This window comes from Esox lucius, chromosome 15 (assembly GCF_011004845.1).
Source record: "Esox lucius isolate fEsoLuc1 chromosome 15, fEsoLuc1.pri, whole genome shotgun sequence".
NCBI classification, from domain to species: domain Eukaryota; kingdom Metazoa; phylum Chordata; class Actinopteri; order Esociformes; family Esocidae; genus Esox; species Esox lucius.
In genome coordinates this window covers 11,362,404-11,382,890 of record NC_047583.1, presented here as the reverse complement: position 1 = coordinate 11,382,890, position 20,487 = coordinate 11,362,404, and the positions used below count along the sequence as shown (strand labels likewise).

At 38.7% G+C, this 20,487-nt stretch overlaps 1 protein-coding gene across 1 annotated transcript; it reads left to right on the top strand.

Moving 5' to 3' along the window:
* Window positions 1-123: 123 nt before the first annotated feature.
* pax1a (paired box 1a) lies at window positions 124-4,905 on the top strand. The gene is made up of 5 exons (XM_010879198.5): window positions 124-312; window positions 829-1,455; window positions 2,312-2,445; window positions 2,622-2,832; window positions 3,842-4,905. The coding sequence occupies exons 1-5, from the start codon at window positions 309-311 to the stop codon at window positions 3,934-3,936; spliced, it is 1,071 nt and encodes a 356-aa protein (XP_010877500.1). The 5' UTR covers window positions 124-308; the 3' UTR covers window positions 3,937-4,905.
* Window positions 4,906-20,487: the final 15,582 nt, after the last annotated feature.

Genomic DNA, 20,487 nt, shown 5'->3' with positions numbered 1-20,487 from the left:
TGAAATCAAACCAGAGCTCAGCGTAACTGGTAGGATTGACGTGGAGGGACGCGTCAAATTAATCCCAGCAAACTTCAACCTCCGGGATAACTCAAATTTGCCTTTATCGGATGAAGATCATTTCAGTGCCATTGTACCAAGTCGTTTCTCTCAAAGCACTGTGACAGAAGAGGGAGAAGAACATCGGGAGGAGACTTTTTAGAAGTCAATTTTTTCTTGAACTTTTTGCTTCCTTCGTGCTGAAGGGAGAACAACCGCATACAGCCATTGAGGGGCAACTATTTCAAAGTATCTCCAACCACAGGCAAATGGGTAAGCTGGCGTTAACATCTGCATGCTTCAGTGGAAGAAAGCGTATGGAAGCATAACCGTGCTTAACACGCCTGCATAACACCAGAAATAACCGTCAAGTGTATTTCGGGTTGTAGATAAAGTAGACACATCCCAAAAAGCTTTCCTTAAGGAATGGGGGGATATTTCTTTTCCGGCAGGCAAGTCATTTTACCCCGATACGCTATGTAAGCTTTTTATAGACTTACTAAGGAGTTTAAATATATTTATATTTATATTTATATATATATATATATATATATATATATATATATATATATATATATATTGGTAATTTCTAAACATTTGACATAAGAGCCGTAAACGTGTCAGAAATGTCAGTGAGATCCAACGTAACTTACATTTAGCGGTCTGATGTCCATAGTAATAGCAACATGCATTCCCTCGCCATTGCAATGGACGGTGTGAAGAGCATTACAGGATTGATTTGTACTATCATGATAGCTGAATATGTTTATGTATATTAATTCCCTGCAGAGCAAACCTATGGCGAGGTGAATCAGTTGGGTGGTGTATTCGTCAACGGACGACCCCTGCCCAACGCCATACGACTACGGATAGTAGAATTGGCACAGCTCGGAATCAGACCCTGTGATATTAGTAGACAACTTCGTGTCTCTCACGGCTGTGTGAGCAAGATACTAGCAAGGTACAACGAAACGGGTTCGATTTTACCCGGTGCCATCGGGGGGAGCAAACCACGGGTTACCACACCGAATGTGGTGAAGAACATAAGGGATTACAAACAAGGTGACCCGGGGATCTTTGCATGGGAGATCCGGGACAGGCTTCTTGCAGATGGAGTTTGTGACAAATACAACGTGCCCTCTGTCAGTTCAATAAGTCGGATTTTACGGAACAAAATTGGAAATCTTTCTCAGCCGAATCATTATGAGAGCAGTAAGCAAGCGTCCACACAGGCTGGTCTCTCTTACAACCACATATATCCCTATTCATACCCCAACGGTATGTCACCCAATGGCAAAATGGGCAGCGGTCCCGGAGTACCAGTTACGGCCGGGCATGTGAGCATATCGAGGGCCTGGCCGTCGGCACACACTGTCACCAACATTCTGGGCATCCGGGCCTTCATGGATCATCAAGGTGAGTGACACTAAATCTAATTTTCTAGACACATTTAAATTGTTATCCATTTACCAATAATTTTCAAAGAACCGGTGGTCAGCTTTTATACCACGATGACCACGATGAAATATTTATTGCAGGAATACTTTTTAGACGGGGGTTTTAGACGGGAAATTGCCTTGTACATCATTCAGGCCTTGTTTTTTTGCCTCATATGAAAAAAAAAACTTGTTGTTATGTAATTCAGTGTCTACTCAGTGGTCCAATCCCAAACACCTAGCTACTACAAGGGCTGTGTCTCCTCTTTCTCCTGGGACATCAAGGTCATTATAAGGTCGTGATCGTCATGTTCTTAGAGATGTAGCCTCTAAGCCCCAGAGGGATTGTCGGCTGTGGTATGGCTTCGGCTCGGCTATCAAGGAAAATAACCGAAAGTTAGCAAGTAGCCCAGCCACGACTTCAAAAAGCATATCCATGACACATCCGTTAACAACGCGATACAACAATCGATTTGCCATTGACAATTTCTAAGTTGTATAAAAGACTGAACTCTTACACTTCTTACGAACAGCCTGTATAACGTTTTGGGATCCAGAAACAATAACAAAATTGCTTGTTAAATACCTACCATTACGCACATAATTTCTCTATAACGTATTGTTTTGGTACCATTTAAAAATATATAGCATATAACGGAGCTTACAATAGCAAATAACTTGCAATTTAATATTTTCGATTCACAACTTTATTTGGTATAATTTTATAGGAGCAGTTGTGAATGGCCTGATTTATGATAGTACATTAGAAACCTTTTTAACATTTCCCCCCAATGATCTGATTATGGAAAGAGTCCAATTTGTTGTCTCCTAATCAGCTATTGCGGGAGCAGAGGGTTATGCACCGAAAATGGAGGACTGGAGTAGTGTGAACCGAGCGACGTTTCCATCCGCTCATGCTGTTAACGGAATGGACAAAACAACCATGGAGGCAGATATAAAATATGCACAGGTAAAAATAGTAGTAACTCATTAATGCAGACTGGCTGCTTTCTGTGTGTGTGCAGGTCAATTGGCTCAAAAAAGTGTAATATGTGTGTATTTAAAAGCAATCGGTTTTAAAAAGGCTTACTATTCGTAGGTTGATTACATTTTCCTCTTTATGTGTTGGGGGTAATTTTCTTGCAGCCTACATCAACATTATCCAGTTACGTCCCAGCTTGTGCCTACTCACCTTCAAACCAGTACGGCGTTTATAGTGGGCCAGCAGGTAGCTATGTGACCCCTGGGCACCATTGGCAGTCCCAGAGCTCGAGTTTGTCCCACCCAAGCAGCGGGATGACGATGCACGCGGGAGACATCCACTCTTCAATGGTTTTCAAACATCCATCGAGAGAAGGTAGGCCAGATTTTATTTGATATGGTTCCATTCTCACTTTTATCGTAATTTGGTAATTATTGCCAGCTGATACCTTCCTCTCTAAATATGGTTAATCGACAGAAAAAATGTTAATCGACAGAGAAATAATAGTGTTACATTGTACAAAATGTCATTATTTTTATTTATTTTTTATTCCAACTTAGACACACAGAAATATTACATATATATATATAGACACACACACACACACTTATTGGGTTCCTTATCTACCATAGGTTGTCTAGTTGTGGGTATTGAACACTGCCAAGACCACAATAATTCTTAGTTCTCGAAATTGTAGCAATGTTAAATATTTATGTAAGGACTCAAATCGAGTGAATATATTCATGGCAGATAAATTATTATTATTTTAGGCAAAGATATTAATAAATAGGTGCTCGAACTAACTGATCTTGCTGGAATGATTTAGACCCTTGAACACATTCCAGCTATGCTTATATTGCAAGTTTTTATAATTATTTTGATGTCTATATTTTTATTAAAAATGTAATTACGCTTTTAAATTGGATTAGTTATTAACCCACATTTTCCCATGAAATGAGGTTGATGAAAATTATGAAAGGGTAAATTCGAGGTGTGAACCGAAAAAACGAATATTACATTCCGATTAATTTAGTCAGTTAATGGATTAGTAGATTGAAATAGAACTGCTATATGAGGTTTCAAATAAGTCAATATTAAATATGTAAAATAATGTTAGGAAATTGTGAGGTCTCAAATATTAGCCTTATTAGCAATTATTATGGGTGAGGATAAATACTGCTATAATATTATTAATATTACAAGGATTTTATTATTACTATTATCATTACTTTTTTATTTAAATGTTGTACGGTTTAGACTAGTCTTAGTTTCCTAAAATACATGTACATACTGTTTATATATATTGCCTAGATTTTTTCGTTTTTCTTAAGGAAAGAGTAATGGCTTGTGTGCTATACAAACGTCTCCTGTTTGTGTTCTACAGGAGACAGAAAGCCCCCCAGTCCCCTAAACAAACAGCACCAGCACGAGGCGTTGAACAGTGTACACGGACTCAATCTCCCTACCTCATCCTCCTAACACCAGGGAGCTTATGACGCTAACCGAGGACTCATTTACAATAGGCCTATGTTTATAAGCAGCCAGACCCTTATCTAATTGAGTGCATTTCAAGAATTCAACCAGTAAGTGCGAGTACTATTTATGATATATTTGCCAAAGTGTTGACTATTGAATGGCCCATATCGTCTACACTTCAATGGCATGTCCTATGCATACAAATGTAGCCAACCCAAAGACTGTACAAGCCAACCATAGATGTGGCATTTGAATGTAAACGTATGAGGATGTTGAATTGTTTCGGAGCCCCCTGGGCATTGGGCCTCATACAGCGAAGTTGGTGGTTGGTGGTTTGTCATCTTTTCATTACAATATTACATGTATAGGCTGTATCTGTAAAATAATGCAGGGTTTAAATGCAATAATGTCTTTCATTAAAGAATCTGATATAGTCGCATTGACAATATACAAATCCTGTAGCCTACACTCATTAATTTAAATTTGTTGATTGGTTTCAAATCTGGTTTCTGCAGACAAACTCAACGATGTGAACAAAGTAATAAATTGTAGATGTAAAATACTTGCAAAAGCTTTAATTATATATTTTTATAAATCCATTTGTAAATATTCGAAATAAAGGCATTGTAAAAGAGAACTGCTCCCGTCATCCTGAATATGATTAAACAGACTTGGCCTACTGCAAACCATAGTGTTTACTTAGCGATTAAAGCTCAGATAGGCCTAAGCCCTTTTGTCTACCTGGGTTTTTACTTTGTACTGATTGGTCCACATTCTGATTGTGCGCACAAGATCAGACATGCGCCTCAAACGTTATTACAATGTGTCTCTTATCCGTCCTGTCTGAGTCCCTCCCCGTAGGGAAATTATTTGATTGTTGATAGATATTAAATTAAGTTCCATTTCCTAATTTTAGGCTCTGTACATTGTATTTTCCAATTTTTTTTTTACATGCTATGTAACATTTTCCATAAGTCCTTATTTGAGGGATATATATTCCCATTTCTATTCTGCCTCCCCCACCCCCGTGTGATTTAAAACACACCTGGCGTTTTGAGCGCAATGCCATACCAATTAAACATTGAGGTCTTAGTTGCCCAAAATCTTGACGTACATTATTATTATGTATAATACTATTTTAGCCTTCTAATTGTTTGCAGCCATAGCCTACATTGTAGAAGCTGATCCGTCATCAGACTTGTGGGTACTAATTTATTGTAGATCCTTTGAATGTTTTAACGTACATGAAATATGCATTTTAAAACTCTTTAAGCATACGTTTTCGCTATATCAGGAATATGGAGACTTTGTATTCAAGATTGTGTCCGAGTTATTTCCCAGAGCCTTCGTAAATAACATGGCTCTTAAAAAACATTTTACATCAATCTACTCATTAGTTAGATGCTTTTTTGCCCTTCAGGGTCACTTTCTTATCAGAAGATCTCCGTAAATATACAATCAAGACGTTTAAGTAATCTGTCAGACTGATCTTCCATACAGAAAAAAGTTCGGCAATACAAAGTTGCTCAAGTATTTCCAAATGTTACAACCAAGTAAAGGATCAAATAATTCAACCGCGACTGTATTATTTGGCAAACATGTCACACGAGTAAATTGTCATTCATATTGAAATCAGTAAATTATCGATCCCATAGTTAAAGATATTGCTTACTTGTTGATCAATCAGTTTGGCCTATATGTTGCCATTAAGCTATTATCTGTAAATTGTTTGACTCAATTAGCCTCACCTGCTCCTCCCACTCTTTCCTTAATCTTTGTTTTGGGGAGTTGAATGGCAATTAAACGTTAGCATTGTTGGTTTTCGTGTTTACAAACACTGAATGTATAGTAAAAGAGTTGGTTCTGTCTCTAAATTCAGGAAATTGTGTTGTAACACTTCTCAGCAAATATCTTGGTCACTGGAGATGGAGTATAGCTTACCTACCTTAATATTTCATTAAGCATTTATAACCTTTTGCCTACATGGAAACTAAATCACCCAGTACTTAATAGGGATACCTGTTCATAACTCATCTATCTATCCATATTTCATGATAAGGCTCTCCTCAAAGTATACAGTTTGAACTCAGATTAATATCTCTCTTCCTCCAACTACCAGGATGCAAAGCATTAGTCTTCTGTATCTCCCTGCTTGCAGTGTGCAGCACCTATTGCACATTGCCATAGCACCCCACTTACATAGCCTGGGTTTATGATGGAAGTTGAAATTAATTGACCAAGTTGAAAATGGTACATAACAATTAATATTACACATTTATTCTACTTCACAGGTTGATATTCAGCTTGCTATTATTGTGTATATATATTTTTTTAGAGCAATCGCTGAGGTATTAATGAACATAAACAGCCAGCCTGTCTGAAGAGAGCAATGCATTGTGGGTTTTGTAGTACAGTTTCTTGCTTGTTGCTCGCTAACCTATTACAACTACAAAATCAGAAACATGTTACAATGTATAGTTCTGACATACATGTATATCATAGAAATGTTTGGTTTTGTGTGGATTACCTCTTTAAAAAATCCAAATACAGATGTTTAATCCTGTGAAAATGTTGTATCCAAATAGAGTGAGTGGGCAGTAAAGTCAGTATTTCCCTTGATACTATAGCGGTTATGGCTAAAGGTAGTCATTTATCAATGTTATCGATGAACCACTGGATGTTTCTTTTTGAAACGAGAAAGAAGCTGAGTTTTATTATTTTTAATACAATTATGTCTGCCTAAAGGGAAGTTTCACATTTATTTACTCATATGAACTGCCTTCCGGCCTCTTCACATTTTCAAAATGTTCCTGTTCTATAGACATAATTTATAATTGATTAAGTAAATATACATATGCATATCTATATATAGAGACAAGTGACAAATTAAAGGAAAAACCAACCTATAGTGTCTCAATAAAGTATTGGGCCACCACACACCACCAGAAAACCTTCAATGTGCGTTGGTACATTCTCTGGAACTCTACTGGAGGGATAGAACTCCAATCTTCCAAAATATATTTCCTCATTTGTTGTTTCTATGATTCTACCTTACACGTCATCCAAAATGTCCCATAGGTGTTCAATTGGGTTGAGATCTAGTGACTCACGAAGACTATAGCATATGATTCCATCCTTTGCATATTCAGGGAGCCATCTTGGCCTGTGGATGTGTCAGTGACCCTTCCATCTGAGGGGTCAATTGGACCCAAACCATGCCAGAAAAATGCCCCCACTGTGCTTCCAAACAGGATTTCTGACCCTGTTTACTGATGTCTTTAGTCACTCCTCCTATGGAAACACTAGCCAGTTGATGAACCAACTTTTAGAGTCAATTAGATAATTTCCTCTTGCCATGATGATTCACAAACGATGTCAACTGGCATGCTCATTTTTAGAAATGACACAGACCCTGATAGGATGTTAATTGCTTCATTGTATCACACATCTTTATATGAACATCTGCATTCATTCATGTTCCTCCACTCATTTATTCAGTTTTATCCTTAAATTTGTTACCCGTCTGTATATATTTAATCAAAATATATGATACTCCCTAATGACAAAGTGAAAACAAGTTTTTGGAAAACAGTAAGTGATAACCTGATATTAAAACCGAATGACTCTGGGCACTCTCCAAAGTCCTAACATAACTAGACATGTTTCAAACTTGTGCGGGAGTGTGACATCACTTTGGCACTAGCTGCATCCCTTCTAACCACAATATCTGTCCCACTTTTATTATACTTTGTGATGCAGAAAACTTTAAGTGGTAAAGAAAATGTCAATTTGTTAGAAGGCATACCGAAGTGCCCTCCCCTCCTTGAGATCTGTTGGGTGTCTACATCCTGCATTGCTATGATGTAGTTCTACCTCAGGGCTGCCCAACCCTGTTCCTAGAGATCTACCATCCTATAGGTTTTCTCTCCAACTTTGCCCTGCTCTACCTTCTATCCGTTTCAGAGAAATGTATCCCAGTCACTGAAGGCAAATCTAGAATCAGGAGCATTATTCCTTCTTCCCTCTTCGATTACCTTTGACAGTTCTCTAAATAGTTGGAAAAAGTACCCAAGTTAGCAGTTGAAATGATTGGAGTTTGACTGAGAGCAACAGAGACTGGATTCCTTTTCAATGAGTTTAGGAAACAAGGCCTCAACTTAATCACATTATGCATGTTTATCCACCCTGTAAAAATGTTAGATTCCAAAGTGAATTGAAACATCTGACTCTGAAGTGAATTTGTGATACCTTGTCACTATGTGTGTGTGTGTGTGTGTGTTTGTTTGTGTTAAGCTGTGCGTGTGTGTCTGTGTTTGTTGCGTGATGTGTAGGGTCTAATTCAAATCTCAGCTTCTATTGCAAAATAACATGTGCATGTACTTGATTAGTTATTTTCATTTGCCTTATGGCAAGTTTCCAGAAAGTGCCAAGATACCATCACTGTCTGGAGCCGCCGAATGCAGTAAGCTCCATTAACACAAAAGCATGGTAGCGCCCATGAGGGGAAAGAGATTAGCACTCACACGTTGAACCTGCATGATGCTGACTGCAGTGACTTAACTCATACTGATAACTAGATCGTATCTATTTTGGCCATCTTGCTGTTGGGGCCTATATAAAAATTGAAAACTACAGTAGCTTTCTACCGCTGTGCGGCAACCTGGGCATTCTATAGTTCTGTTTGTACCGGTGCTAATAAGATTTATTTTGTCTCAATCTTGTCCACAGTTTCATAGTGGACAGATTTTTTTTTATTCCTTTCAGGTTAAGGATTGAGGTTTCTAATCTATAATCTAACATTTTAAATCTAACAAACAGTATCTCACAAAAGTGAGTACACCCCTCATTTTTGCTAAAATGTTATTATATCTTTTCATGTGATAACACTGAAGAAATGACACTTTGCTACAATGTAAAGTAGTGAGTGTACAGCTGGTATAACATTGTACATTTGCTGTCCCCTCAAAATAACACAACACACAGCCATTAATGTCTAAACCGCTGGCAAGAAAAGTTAGTACACCCCTAAGTGAAAATGTCCAAATTGGGCCCAATGAGTCATTTCCCCTCCCCGGTGTCATGTGACTTGTTAGTGTTACAAGGTCTCAGGTGTGAATGGGGAGCAGTTGTGATACATTTGGTGTTATCGCTCTCACACTCCCTCATACTGGTCACTGGAAGTTCAATATGGCACCTCATGGCAAAGAACTCTCTGAGGATCTGAAAAAAATAATTGTTGCTCTACGTAAAGATGGCATAGGCTATAAGAAGATTGCCAAGACCCTGAAACTGAGCTGCAGCACGGTGGCCGAGACCATACAACGGTTTAACAGGACAGGTTCCACTCAGAACAGGCCTCGCCATGGTCGACCAAATAAGTTGAGTGCATGTGCTCAGCGTCATATCCAGAGGTTGTCTATGGGAAATAGACTTACAGTGGATATAAAAAGTCTACACACCTGTTAAAATGTCAGGTTCTTGAATGAGACAAAGATAAATCATGTCAGAACTTTTTCCACCTTTAATGAGACCTATAACTTGAACATTTCAACTGAAAAACAAACTGAAATCTTTAGGTGGGAAAATAAAATAAAACTCTAAATAACCTGGTTGCATAAGTGAGCACACCCTCTTATAACTGGGGATGTGGCTTTGTTCAGAATTAATCAATCAGATTCAAACTCATGTTAAATAGAAGTCATTACACACCTGCCATCATTTAAAGTGACTCTGATTAATCACAAATAAAGTTCAGCTGTTCTAGTAGGATTTTCCTGACATTTTCTTAGTTGCATCTCAGAGCAAAAGCCATGGTTCACAGAGAGCTTCCAAAGCATCAGAGGGATCTCATTGTTGAAAGATATCAGTCAGGAGATGGGTACAAAATAACACAGTGAAGACAGTAATAATTAAGTGGAGAAAATATGGCACAAATAAAAACATCCATGCCCGGCTGAAGTCTCCTAAAAGTCTCCCAAAAGCACATGGGAATATGTGATGAAAACAACGTTGAACTTCCAAAAGGTATGTTTGGCGCAAAAACCACACTGCACATAGCCCAAAGAACAGCATACCCACAATGAATCATTGTGGTGGCAGCATCATGCTTTGGGGCTGTTTTTCTTCAGCTGGAACCGGGGCCTCAGTCAGGGTGGAGGGAATTATGAACAGTTCCGAATACCAGGCAATTTTGGCACAAAACCTTAAGGCGTCCATTAGAAAGCTGAAGATGAGGAGGAAGTTCCCCTTTCAGCATGACAACGACCCAAACACACATCCAAATCCACAAAAGCATGGCTTCACCAGAAGAAGATTCCAACCCTGAGGAAAACCCATTGAGACAAGAAGTTTATGAGACAGCTGGCTCTCAGATAGTATTTTTTTACCTGGCTAAGCTGGCTCATCTCTTAGAATTTGAGGTCAATGAGTTTATTGATTAGGATGAGACAGATTGCATTAATTAAAGGATCCAGATTTGTAAGGATCTAAATGTTGTAGTTCCTTGAGAAAGGTTGTCCACCTATACTGGATTAAAGGAGAAACCGGGAGAGTTCTGGGGGAAAGCTCTAACAGGGACTAGCAGCAGCAGTGCCAGCAACAGGTGCAGGCATATAGGACTTAAATGCATGCCTAGCTATAGTAAAGTGGTTACTAATGCTCTCAATCATCCAGGCTTTATCAGATGTAACAGTATTTTGGGATTTCAGTGCTGTTGGCAGCTGACACAATTTTACCGTTTTAGTACCTTTTTGCCTTTAAATATAATTTCAAAAGGGATTACATGGAATTGTATTTAAAATTGTCCATGTACTGTAACCCGCTCAGGTTTTTACAGTTTCATCAGAAAGTATTCAGACTTTCTTCACATAAAAAACAGAAATTTCTCAGGTACATCAGTATTGAGCTGTTCCTGCAGTTCTTCCTTTTAGATCCTCTCAAAATCTGTTGGGACTGGATTAAGAGCAGTGGTGAACTTCGATCTTCATGTTTCCCCGCAGATGTTCATTGGGGCCATGTCCAGGTTTTGGCAGGGCCACTCAAGGACATTCACAATCTTGTCCTTAAGCCACGCCAGCATTTTTCTTGGCTGTGTACTTGGTGTCATTGTTGTACTGAAAGATTACTTTTTGCCCCAGTTTGAGGTCCTGCATAGTCCGGAACAATTTTTCCTTACTGAACTTTCTATATCTTTCTCTGATCATGTTTCCGTCAATCCTGTCCTAACTCAGCAGAAAAACTCTGAAGCTCTGTTAGAGTGGCCATTGTGTTCTTGGTCACCTTCCTGATAAAGGCCCTTCTTGCCCTGTTATTTGCTTTGGCCAGACAGCCAGCTCTAGGAAGTCTCCAAAAGATTCCAAACATCTTCCATTTCACAATGATGGAGCCCACTATGCTCCAGGGAACTTTCCATGATTTAGCAAATTTTTTATAACCTTCCCCAGATGTACGGCCCACATAACAAAGGTGCCCTGAAAATGAGTTGCGTTAACCTGGGTAGAGTTTCTTAAACATCAGCCTGTGAGGCAGCAGTGCCTCCCAAACACATTTTAGGGCATCTTTGTCCTTTCTGCAGATGCATGCCTCGAACAATCCTATCTCAGATATCTTCAGGGGGTTCCTTGCTTCATGGCTTGGTTTTTTCTCTGACATTCATTGTGAAGTAACGGAACTTAAATAAACAGTTACATGCTTTTCTAAATCATTACCAATCAACTGAATTAACCAAAGGTGTACTCCAATTTAGTTAATCTCAAGGATGATCAAAGCACATCTTAAGGATGATCAAAGGACACATGATGCATTCAAGCTCAATTTGGAGTGTCATGGCAAAGTGCCTGAATACTAATGTCCACATATAAGATTTTTATTTTGAATATATTGGCATAGATTTCTAAAAATGTGTTTTTGTTTTGTTTTTGTGGGATATTGTGTGGAGATTGATGGCAAATTATTTTAGCATTGTATGCTTTTTTAGAGGAACCAAGATAGCGGAGAGAGAGAGTGTAAATAGTATATAAACACTGGAGGTAGCAGCTTAGTCCAGTGGACCACTCTAGGCCCACGGATCCACATTTTTGTATTAAGTACAGAACAAGTCAACATTTCTATTATAATTGGTAGAAGCAGCACATCATCTGAATCAGAATCTGAGTCCCTCCAGAAAGCCATTCTGGTTAGATTCAAATAAAGAAATTTAAAGAAAAGAACTACAGAGAACTGTTGATAAGTGAGAACCAAGGACAGAGTGTGTTGGTGAGGTGAAATGGTATTTCCATGAACATTTCCATGTTTCTTCAATCAGGAACAATTAGCAATGGTTCATTCTGAAAACCAATAATAACATAATGTGTTTGTGTCGAAGCAAAACCCCGAGAGGGAGGCAAAAGGGGGAAAGGGAGAGACAGAGACAAAGAGAAAAGGACGTAGAGACAGAGACAAAACTTTACTGAACCAAGTACATCTAATATTTATATTTCATTTTTGTATTCTTCAAAGGGTTGTACAAGTCCCATACAAACCATATTTCTCTCTTTAAAATGAGAATGTACTGTGGACAGTGTAAGTGACACGAAGCTGCTTTTCAGTGCCAGAGAGCACATCTACGAACCTCTGCTGCTTCCAGTATAAGACTTCTGTTTAGGTTCTTACCTTTACTGTAACAGGGGTCGCAGTGAATTCAAAGTGAGTGCTGCCATTTTCCCCTTTGATTTCATTAAGAGGGATTCCGACTGAAATTTAGTCTCTTGGCCATAAGATTAAAATCGGACCATGGTTTATTTTAACATCTAAGACTGTTCACAGGCTTCCGAAACAACATTTATCCCTTGTTTATTTCGTTAAAAAAAATGTAAACTATATTACAAACCCTGACTCTAAAATCCACAAGTACAGCATTGCCTAGTTCTCTAGGCAGAGGATTAATAGGTTCCCCATCAACAGGTTTTTGACCAAGTATCTGGAAAGACTTTCCTCTTCACCCTCTGAACTTTGTTTTGTAAGGGTTAATTCTTTTCCTCCTTCCCTGTGAAGCCCCTAGTGGTTCGCCAGATCAACATTAAGATGGCCTCCCAGTACAAATGCTCTCTGACTGGAATTGCTCTTGTTTTCCCGGATACCACTTGGGGTTCAGAAAACACTACTTCACGGTGGCTGAGCCGCTTCCTGCGGGACCAGTGGTCATCAATCAGTGGCTGGAGTGATGCCCCCCCACTGCGTCATTCTCTGGACATCTGTACAGCTAGGACAACAGGTGGGAGGCTTTCTGCTTGTCATTTCTGACCCCCACAACATAGCGCATTAACATGTGTTAATGTAGCTTTGACCAAGCTGACATGTACATAACTGTACATTTCCTATCATATGAGTGTAAAAGATAAAACCTAACAAAAAATATTGGATTCTAATGGGTCTGAAATTAGGCCATATGAAAAAAAATCCATGCAATGGCACTTCACTCTCCTCTGTGAATAGAATAATTCATCACTGTCTCATGTGTGTATAGGACAGATTTAGCTTGCTTTGTACAGACAAGAGCTCAATTTATGTACTTGACACTCATCTGGGTATGATTTAAAACTTTTACATTATCACAATGTTTTGAAGGGGGAAACTACCCTGAGCAGGCCAAGACACTCAGTGTATTCTACCATTGATTGCTTTCAATTCAAAAAGACAGAGAGCATCTCAGGACAAATTACATTGACAAAACCAGACAGACAGCTCCTGGAAACAAGCAGAGGATGATACATGAGAAACATTTTGTGGAGAGTGGCAACTTGGCAACCTTTCAACTCTAAAAAGGAGATCCATGCCAAAGTTTTGATGACTTTGACTTTAAAATTCATTAACATGAATATTGCCGTGGAAACTAGCAGCCATCTGCAATTGAAATAAGATCTGAAGTGACACGATATGTGACTGTTGGCACTGGTACATCTCAAAGGTGGATTTTTCTGAGGCAGTGTCATGGTTTGCTGTCCCGCCATGCATGGCGTCAAGCTTTGTTGTCTGCCAACACATCTTATTTTCTGCATGATGGACTTGCAGCTCATAATGGGCAGAATGTAACGAGACTTCACAAGAACGTAGATGTTTTGGTCTCTCCACTGAATGAAAATGACTAATAATGCATAGGGGTATCACACATCCTGCACGCTGTAAAATAAGTCAATATCAAAAGCCAGGATTCCTTAATGAGGTTATGCAACCATGATTGGTTTTTTCCACTGTCTATCTGTGCTGTCTGACTCTGCTGTCTTTCCTGTCCACATGACTTCCAAACAGGCAGTGGCAGAGGGCGTTGGAGCGCTGCAGTCCAGAGGATGATAAATGTCTCCCTCCCATGTTCTGACTTGCTCTGCCAGCTCACCACATCAACCAGGCGCTCTGAAAAGCAAAGGACAGAGACACGATGATGACATTTGGCTTTTCAAATGAAAACGTATCATTTCACAGTTACTCTGTATTGGTTCTCTGGGGGATTCCGGGGCTGTTTTGGAGCAAGGCAGCGCAGTACTAAGAGCAATAACCATGGGATAACTTTGAATTGCCGAGCCTCAGCTCTGATACAGAAGACTAAAGCGGCATTAAATTATGTTTGCATACACAGTTAGAATTGTTCTTTTTTTAGGATAGTGCAAAACAGTTTTTTTAAACCATTATTATGCGTGCCATTCTTATGCATATTAGTAGTAGGTAAGCAAATACAGAATCAGATTATCATGTGTCACGTGTCCAGAAGAAAACACAGAACCCTATTAAAGAATGCGCGTGTCTACTGACTTTACAGATTGTGACAGCAGTTTTAAACATTTAACTGTGCTGTGAGAGGAGCTCTCTGGGCAGAGGAAGAGAGACACTGACCGGGTCCAGTAGGATTCCCTCTAATTTGTCCAGACAAATGTTCTGCCCCACTACCCATCTGTGACTGATTTAACTAAAATAAATACCCTGCTTCATCCTGCACACACAGCACATTCAACTCTATCAGTATTAGTAAACCTGACATCAAAAAGACAATGAAATAATGCATACAAATACATAGCTATGTTCTACACTAATGCAATTGCTCAGAGACAGAGAAGAATGAATAAAAAATTATGCAAAATAAATAAAACAATATCCTAATAATACAGGTGTGAACTAATGTCAACTTGTTTCTAATGCACCAGCATCTTCCTATTCTGAAGAATAACAGCATTGAGACTTTTTGTAAAATGTCAATGAGACTCTAGAACATAATTCCAGAGATCTCAGACCGTTCCTCCATGAACAATTATCCCAGTTTCTTGATATAATTTGTTTTCACTCATGGACAGGATGATATTGGGGTACTATTGAATGTTTATTTGTAGATATTTATGCGTGCTTGAGATCAATGTCTAGATCTAATTGTGTAAATTCTGGATAAAAATGTCCTGGTACTTGGTGAAGACCATGATGATGCCATTGACCTTAACAAGGGCGCCAGGACAGTGTCTTTGATGCCAAACTCACCACTAGTGTGGAAGGCTGAAGAGCTCTATCTTCATCTATTTTCATGTCATCTGACAATAGCACCGCCTGGAGTTTGTTAAACAGCATTGTCCCTTGGACTGGAGCCGATGCTATGGTCAGATCACTTGAAAATAGAGCTCTTTAAGGTTCTACACAGCAGTGGAGCGTTTGTTATCGGAAAAACAGAAGCATATGCACAAAATGACCTTAAAGTTTGTAGACCATGACTTTGTAAATATATATATGAAACCATTTTGAAAATAGACTCTGATGTCACGCACTGACCTCAATATTAATAAATACCTCTTGGCTATATCCAATGAAATGTATCATTGTATTAAGTGTACTCTATGTAACTACATTGTACTTACATTACTCTTGATCCAGTATAGCCTTTGAGCCAGGTCATAAGATAAAAATATAATTTTAATGTTTGATCAGTAGTTTATGCTATGGTGTCAGTTGTTAATAAAAAAAATGTAGTAGTTAATACTATTATTTCAGTGTAATTAATAATTAGTGTAGACTTTAAGACGTTCAAGGCTTCCTCTGTCCTTGTTTTTTCCACACCCTGTCTCTTGTTTAAAAGACATTGGGGCTGGATTGGAGGAACCATGTGCTTTGAGAGGGAGGTGAGGAATGATGGAAACAATTTGAGGGTGTCAATTGCATTTCCTCAATTCCTCACATCCTCTCTTCTTGCCTCTTTTTCAAAACCCACTGGATAAGAAGGTGCGAGGGGTAAGCAACCACTGACATTTGAGGAGGATGTGATAAATCAAGAGTATGTGATTGAGATGCTCCCAAGGAGAAAGACTTTCACGGCTACTAATATTTTACACATTGTTAGGAAATGATTTAACGAGCAAGCTACCATAATAATCATAACCTCACCCTACCCCCTACCCTCCAGAGTCTAAACAGTTGTGGAGATCTGGATGTTATTGATGGGTGGTGACATGGTGAGAGCCCGACCTTAAACTATGTCAGGCTTGGTGACATTTTGGTGATGTTTATAGTATCTGGTCAGCCAGGACATTACATTCCATAAGGTTTGTGGTGGAGCTTCAGCAAGACACTTAGACACTTCACCAGAGGGTAGTTGGATATCTAATTTCATCACAGGACACATCGATTTGCACAGGTGTGCACTTGACACGCCCAAAACACTTTTTACATTTATATTTATTATTATTATTTCACTGTTTAACCAGCTAAGCCTGTTGATAACCTACTTTCAAAAAGGATCTGACTAAACAAAAAGGTACATAACTTCAAGAGAACAAAACATCACAGAAATAAATGCTAAATAATGTAAACGTATAAGAACATATAAATTAAAATATACACTATGTAAAAAGGACACAAACTTAAGCGTCAAATTACACTATAACAATTGTGAAGTTGATTGATCTTTTGCAAATGATTCCACTCAGTGGCTGTGGAGAACTGAACCAAACATTTGAAGTATACCAATGCTCAGGTTGCTACTTGAATAGCAGATGTCAAGGTGCGAGCTAAGGTAGAGGGGCCATTAAAAGGGACCTGTAAATAATTTGGTACCAGTGTGTCTGGTGTTTTGTGTGTAGTGAGGGCCAGCTATCCTGAGTTGGAAAAGTCACACTGTTGAAGGGGGAACTGTTAATACATGACTAAGATTGAATCCTACTAGGTCAGTTGATGCTCATCTGATACATTAGTGCTTAAAATCCATCACAGGTGAGAAATGAACTCTACCTTGCCACCTGCCCAGCAAAGCGAGCCTTCCAGATGAGTTCAATGTGTGCCTGCTTTGAGGCAATCACCCTGAACCATGCATGAGAGCTTCCATTGTTCTTGGCGACAATGTGATGGTGACTATGTGATCTTGCTTTCAATGGCTGATGTAAGACTTTTAAACCCGCAAGATGTCGGCATGAACTGCTTTGAAAGGCTGGCATTGTTCACATCAACTCAACCGCCCTGGACACTTGCAATTTTCAAACCACCTAAAAATCACCTAAACAGATCCACACAACACCATTTCCATTGCACTCTGAACTTCTTTCCCCCACCTGGATTTGGTTTTCAGAAATCAAATAAATACTTTGAGGCTAATATACAGGTGATGCGTAAAAGACGTCACTTGCACTTTGGGCAAGTTCTGTGCTAGGTCGACAGATGGAAGGCATGACATTCTGCAGGACAATGATGATAACCCAGACCTAGGCTACAGGGTGGAGCTGTTGAGGATGGATGGTTATTGGGGATTGTTAAATATACTGATGGTACAGAACAATGGTAAACCCCTCCTGTTGTTAGCTTGGCTCTGGTAAGATGGTTTGATCAATCAAATTTTTTCTATGAATACAAACATTCTAAACTCTATTTCTAAGTACAATTTTAGAATAGTTCATGACAATATTGATGATGGCCTTTTAAACTTAGCACATTTTGGCCCTGAAAAATATATAAGAATCTGTTACAAAGGCAGCGTAAAATCAGTGCTTCTTTCTCAAAAGCAATGTAGGGCATCTTTAACACAAATAAAGATACCAATTGTTTATGGAAAGCAAAAGAAAAATACGGTATTTTTTTAAGGCTTTGAACACTACTGAAGGCAAGACTAACAGTGATCTGGACTGTTTTCAGAACACAAGAGTGCAACTTCAAGAACTTGTAAGAAGTTGTCAAATGGTTACCAAAATGTGAAGTACCTAAAAGAATCATGAAGATGCTCATGACCTGCAGTCCTTCTTTCTCAGAGGACACCCTTCTGCCATGAAGGACATGATGGATATGGAGCTGTTTAAACACAGACAATATAGGTGAACTATGGCCTGTGAGAGAAAGGAGCCACGTGGCTATATGCTGGTTTTCTGACATTTTGAGCTTCTGTAAAAAATTTCCTCTTTTTGGGCATGCTCAAGACAAAATTTACTTCACTGGCAGGGAAACTGAAAAGGTGAAAGGTTTCAAGGCTATCAATGGAAACATTTTTACCACTGTCGCAGCTTTAAACGCTACAGTGGAATCCAACACAGTACCACAGCAGACACAAGGTAATGGTTCATCTGCCAGTGGTTTGGAAGATTGCTGTTTATATTGTGAGTGTGGACACTCACTAGTGGAGTATCCAAGGTTCAAGTGGAAGCACACGGACAAGATTGCTTTTCTAAAAGAGAAAGGGATCTGCTTTGGCTGCCTGAGGATGGAACATATGACCGTAATGTCTGGTTAAAAAAAAATCATAGCATTCTTCACATTTAGTGAATGTTCTTTACTGTAGAGTTAATACTGGTGTTCAGCTCAAACAAAAAGGCATGTTCTGTGTGATTAAACAAAACCCTAAAGAGAAAAATCTCAGAAAAATGTAAACAGTTAAGTGCCCCTTTTGATGTATTAAATCTGTGTCACCCATTTCTTGTATCTTACGCATAGAAATTACGTATTTAAATAGGTTCAGTTTTGGAAGCATGGACCTTTCCACATATGGAATCTTAGTTTCTCTGATATAAAACATAAAAATTCATTTCAAAGTTGCAATTCAGAACTGACACGGTGGATACAGTTTCACATCCAGCACAGCGTAAAATTCAATTTTATTAATTGCCTTGGTTTTTTGGAGCAAGATGAAGATGCTAATGTTACACAGGTCTTAGCTGGGGATTCATTCAAATCTGCCAAATCAATATTCTTTATTTCACACAATTCTGAGAAATCCATACATCACTGAAGACCTGCTGTGTGGTAATATGGCCATTGGAAAGAGATATTGCTAAAATATCGCGATTCAGGTTTGATTTAATGGGGCCCCTACTTGGGTAGTACAGCTGTTGATAAAAGCATTAGATGTTACACTGGCACATGCTGTAATGTCAAAGAGCTTGACCTTCTGAAGATGTCTGGTAAAGTTTACGATTTAAACAGAACCAAACCATAGTGTTCCCCTGATCCCAGACCTAATAGTTGGTTTTGGTCTTGGATGAGTCAGTGATCGCTAACCCAGTGCCTGAAAGATGGGGTGGCCGGGTTCTGCGCCTGCAGATGACGTCCAAATAGACAGGAAGTTCAGTAGCCCGGGTCTATGCTGAGTGACAAGGTTGAGAAATGGAGAACTTGTCGAGCTGCCGTGTCATGTCGTGTACAATAGGCCTGTGAATGAACACTGTCACTGTAGAGTCTTTCTGAAATTTAGAGCAACAAAGGTGAAAGATAAACAAAGCAGGTGGTCATTAATCAACCCCCTGACAGCACCATGCTCATGTCACTCCCATGGCATTTGTGACGACAGCCAGGGCCAGTTAATAAGACCAGCCAGCAACCAGGAGACTTTAACTTTGTGAAAGAAAATATCTGGGCGCAGCTCACAGGCAGTTCAAACTGGTTCACAATTAAACCAACACACGCGAACTATTGTCTTAGACAGCAACTGGAGCATATACCTTTGTGTCAGCATACCATCTGTCACAAACTGCATATCTCTCTGTCTGCAACATCATTGCTGTATAGATAAGAAAAGAAAGAAAAAGAAACGTTATGAATAATTTTGAAATGAATTGAGAACGGCAAAGCATACATTTGTGACAATATATAACAATACAAATCATAATGATGAATATAAAAATACAGTTATACAGTTACAGTTATACACTGATTTACCCTTTGTTATTGTCACAACTTTCTTTTATATGATTTAATAACCATAACAATTAATGTGACCATTATATATGTATTATATGAAATATATGCAAGTGTGTATATTATATATATATATATATATATATATATATATATATATATATATATATATATATATATATATATATATATATATATGCTTGCATATAGTTTCAGGAAGAGGGTACCAAACCATTCCATCTGGGATAAATATGAAAATAATTATATATCCATTTATTCTACAATTTATGTTCAGTTGAGGACACATTTTTGGGAAATACTAAGTGATATTGACAGCCTGCTCTGTTTTATTTAGTCAAACATTGTTTGGTGAAGGTACATGCAATCAACAGAAGTGGAAAGTTGTGAATTATTTCTGAGGTTTTAGCTGTGATATTA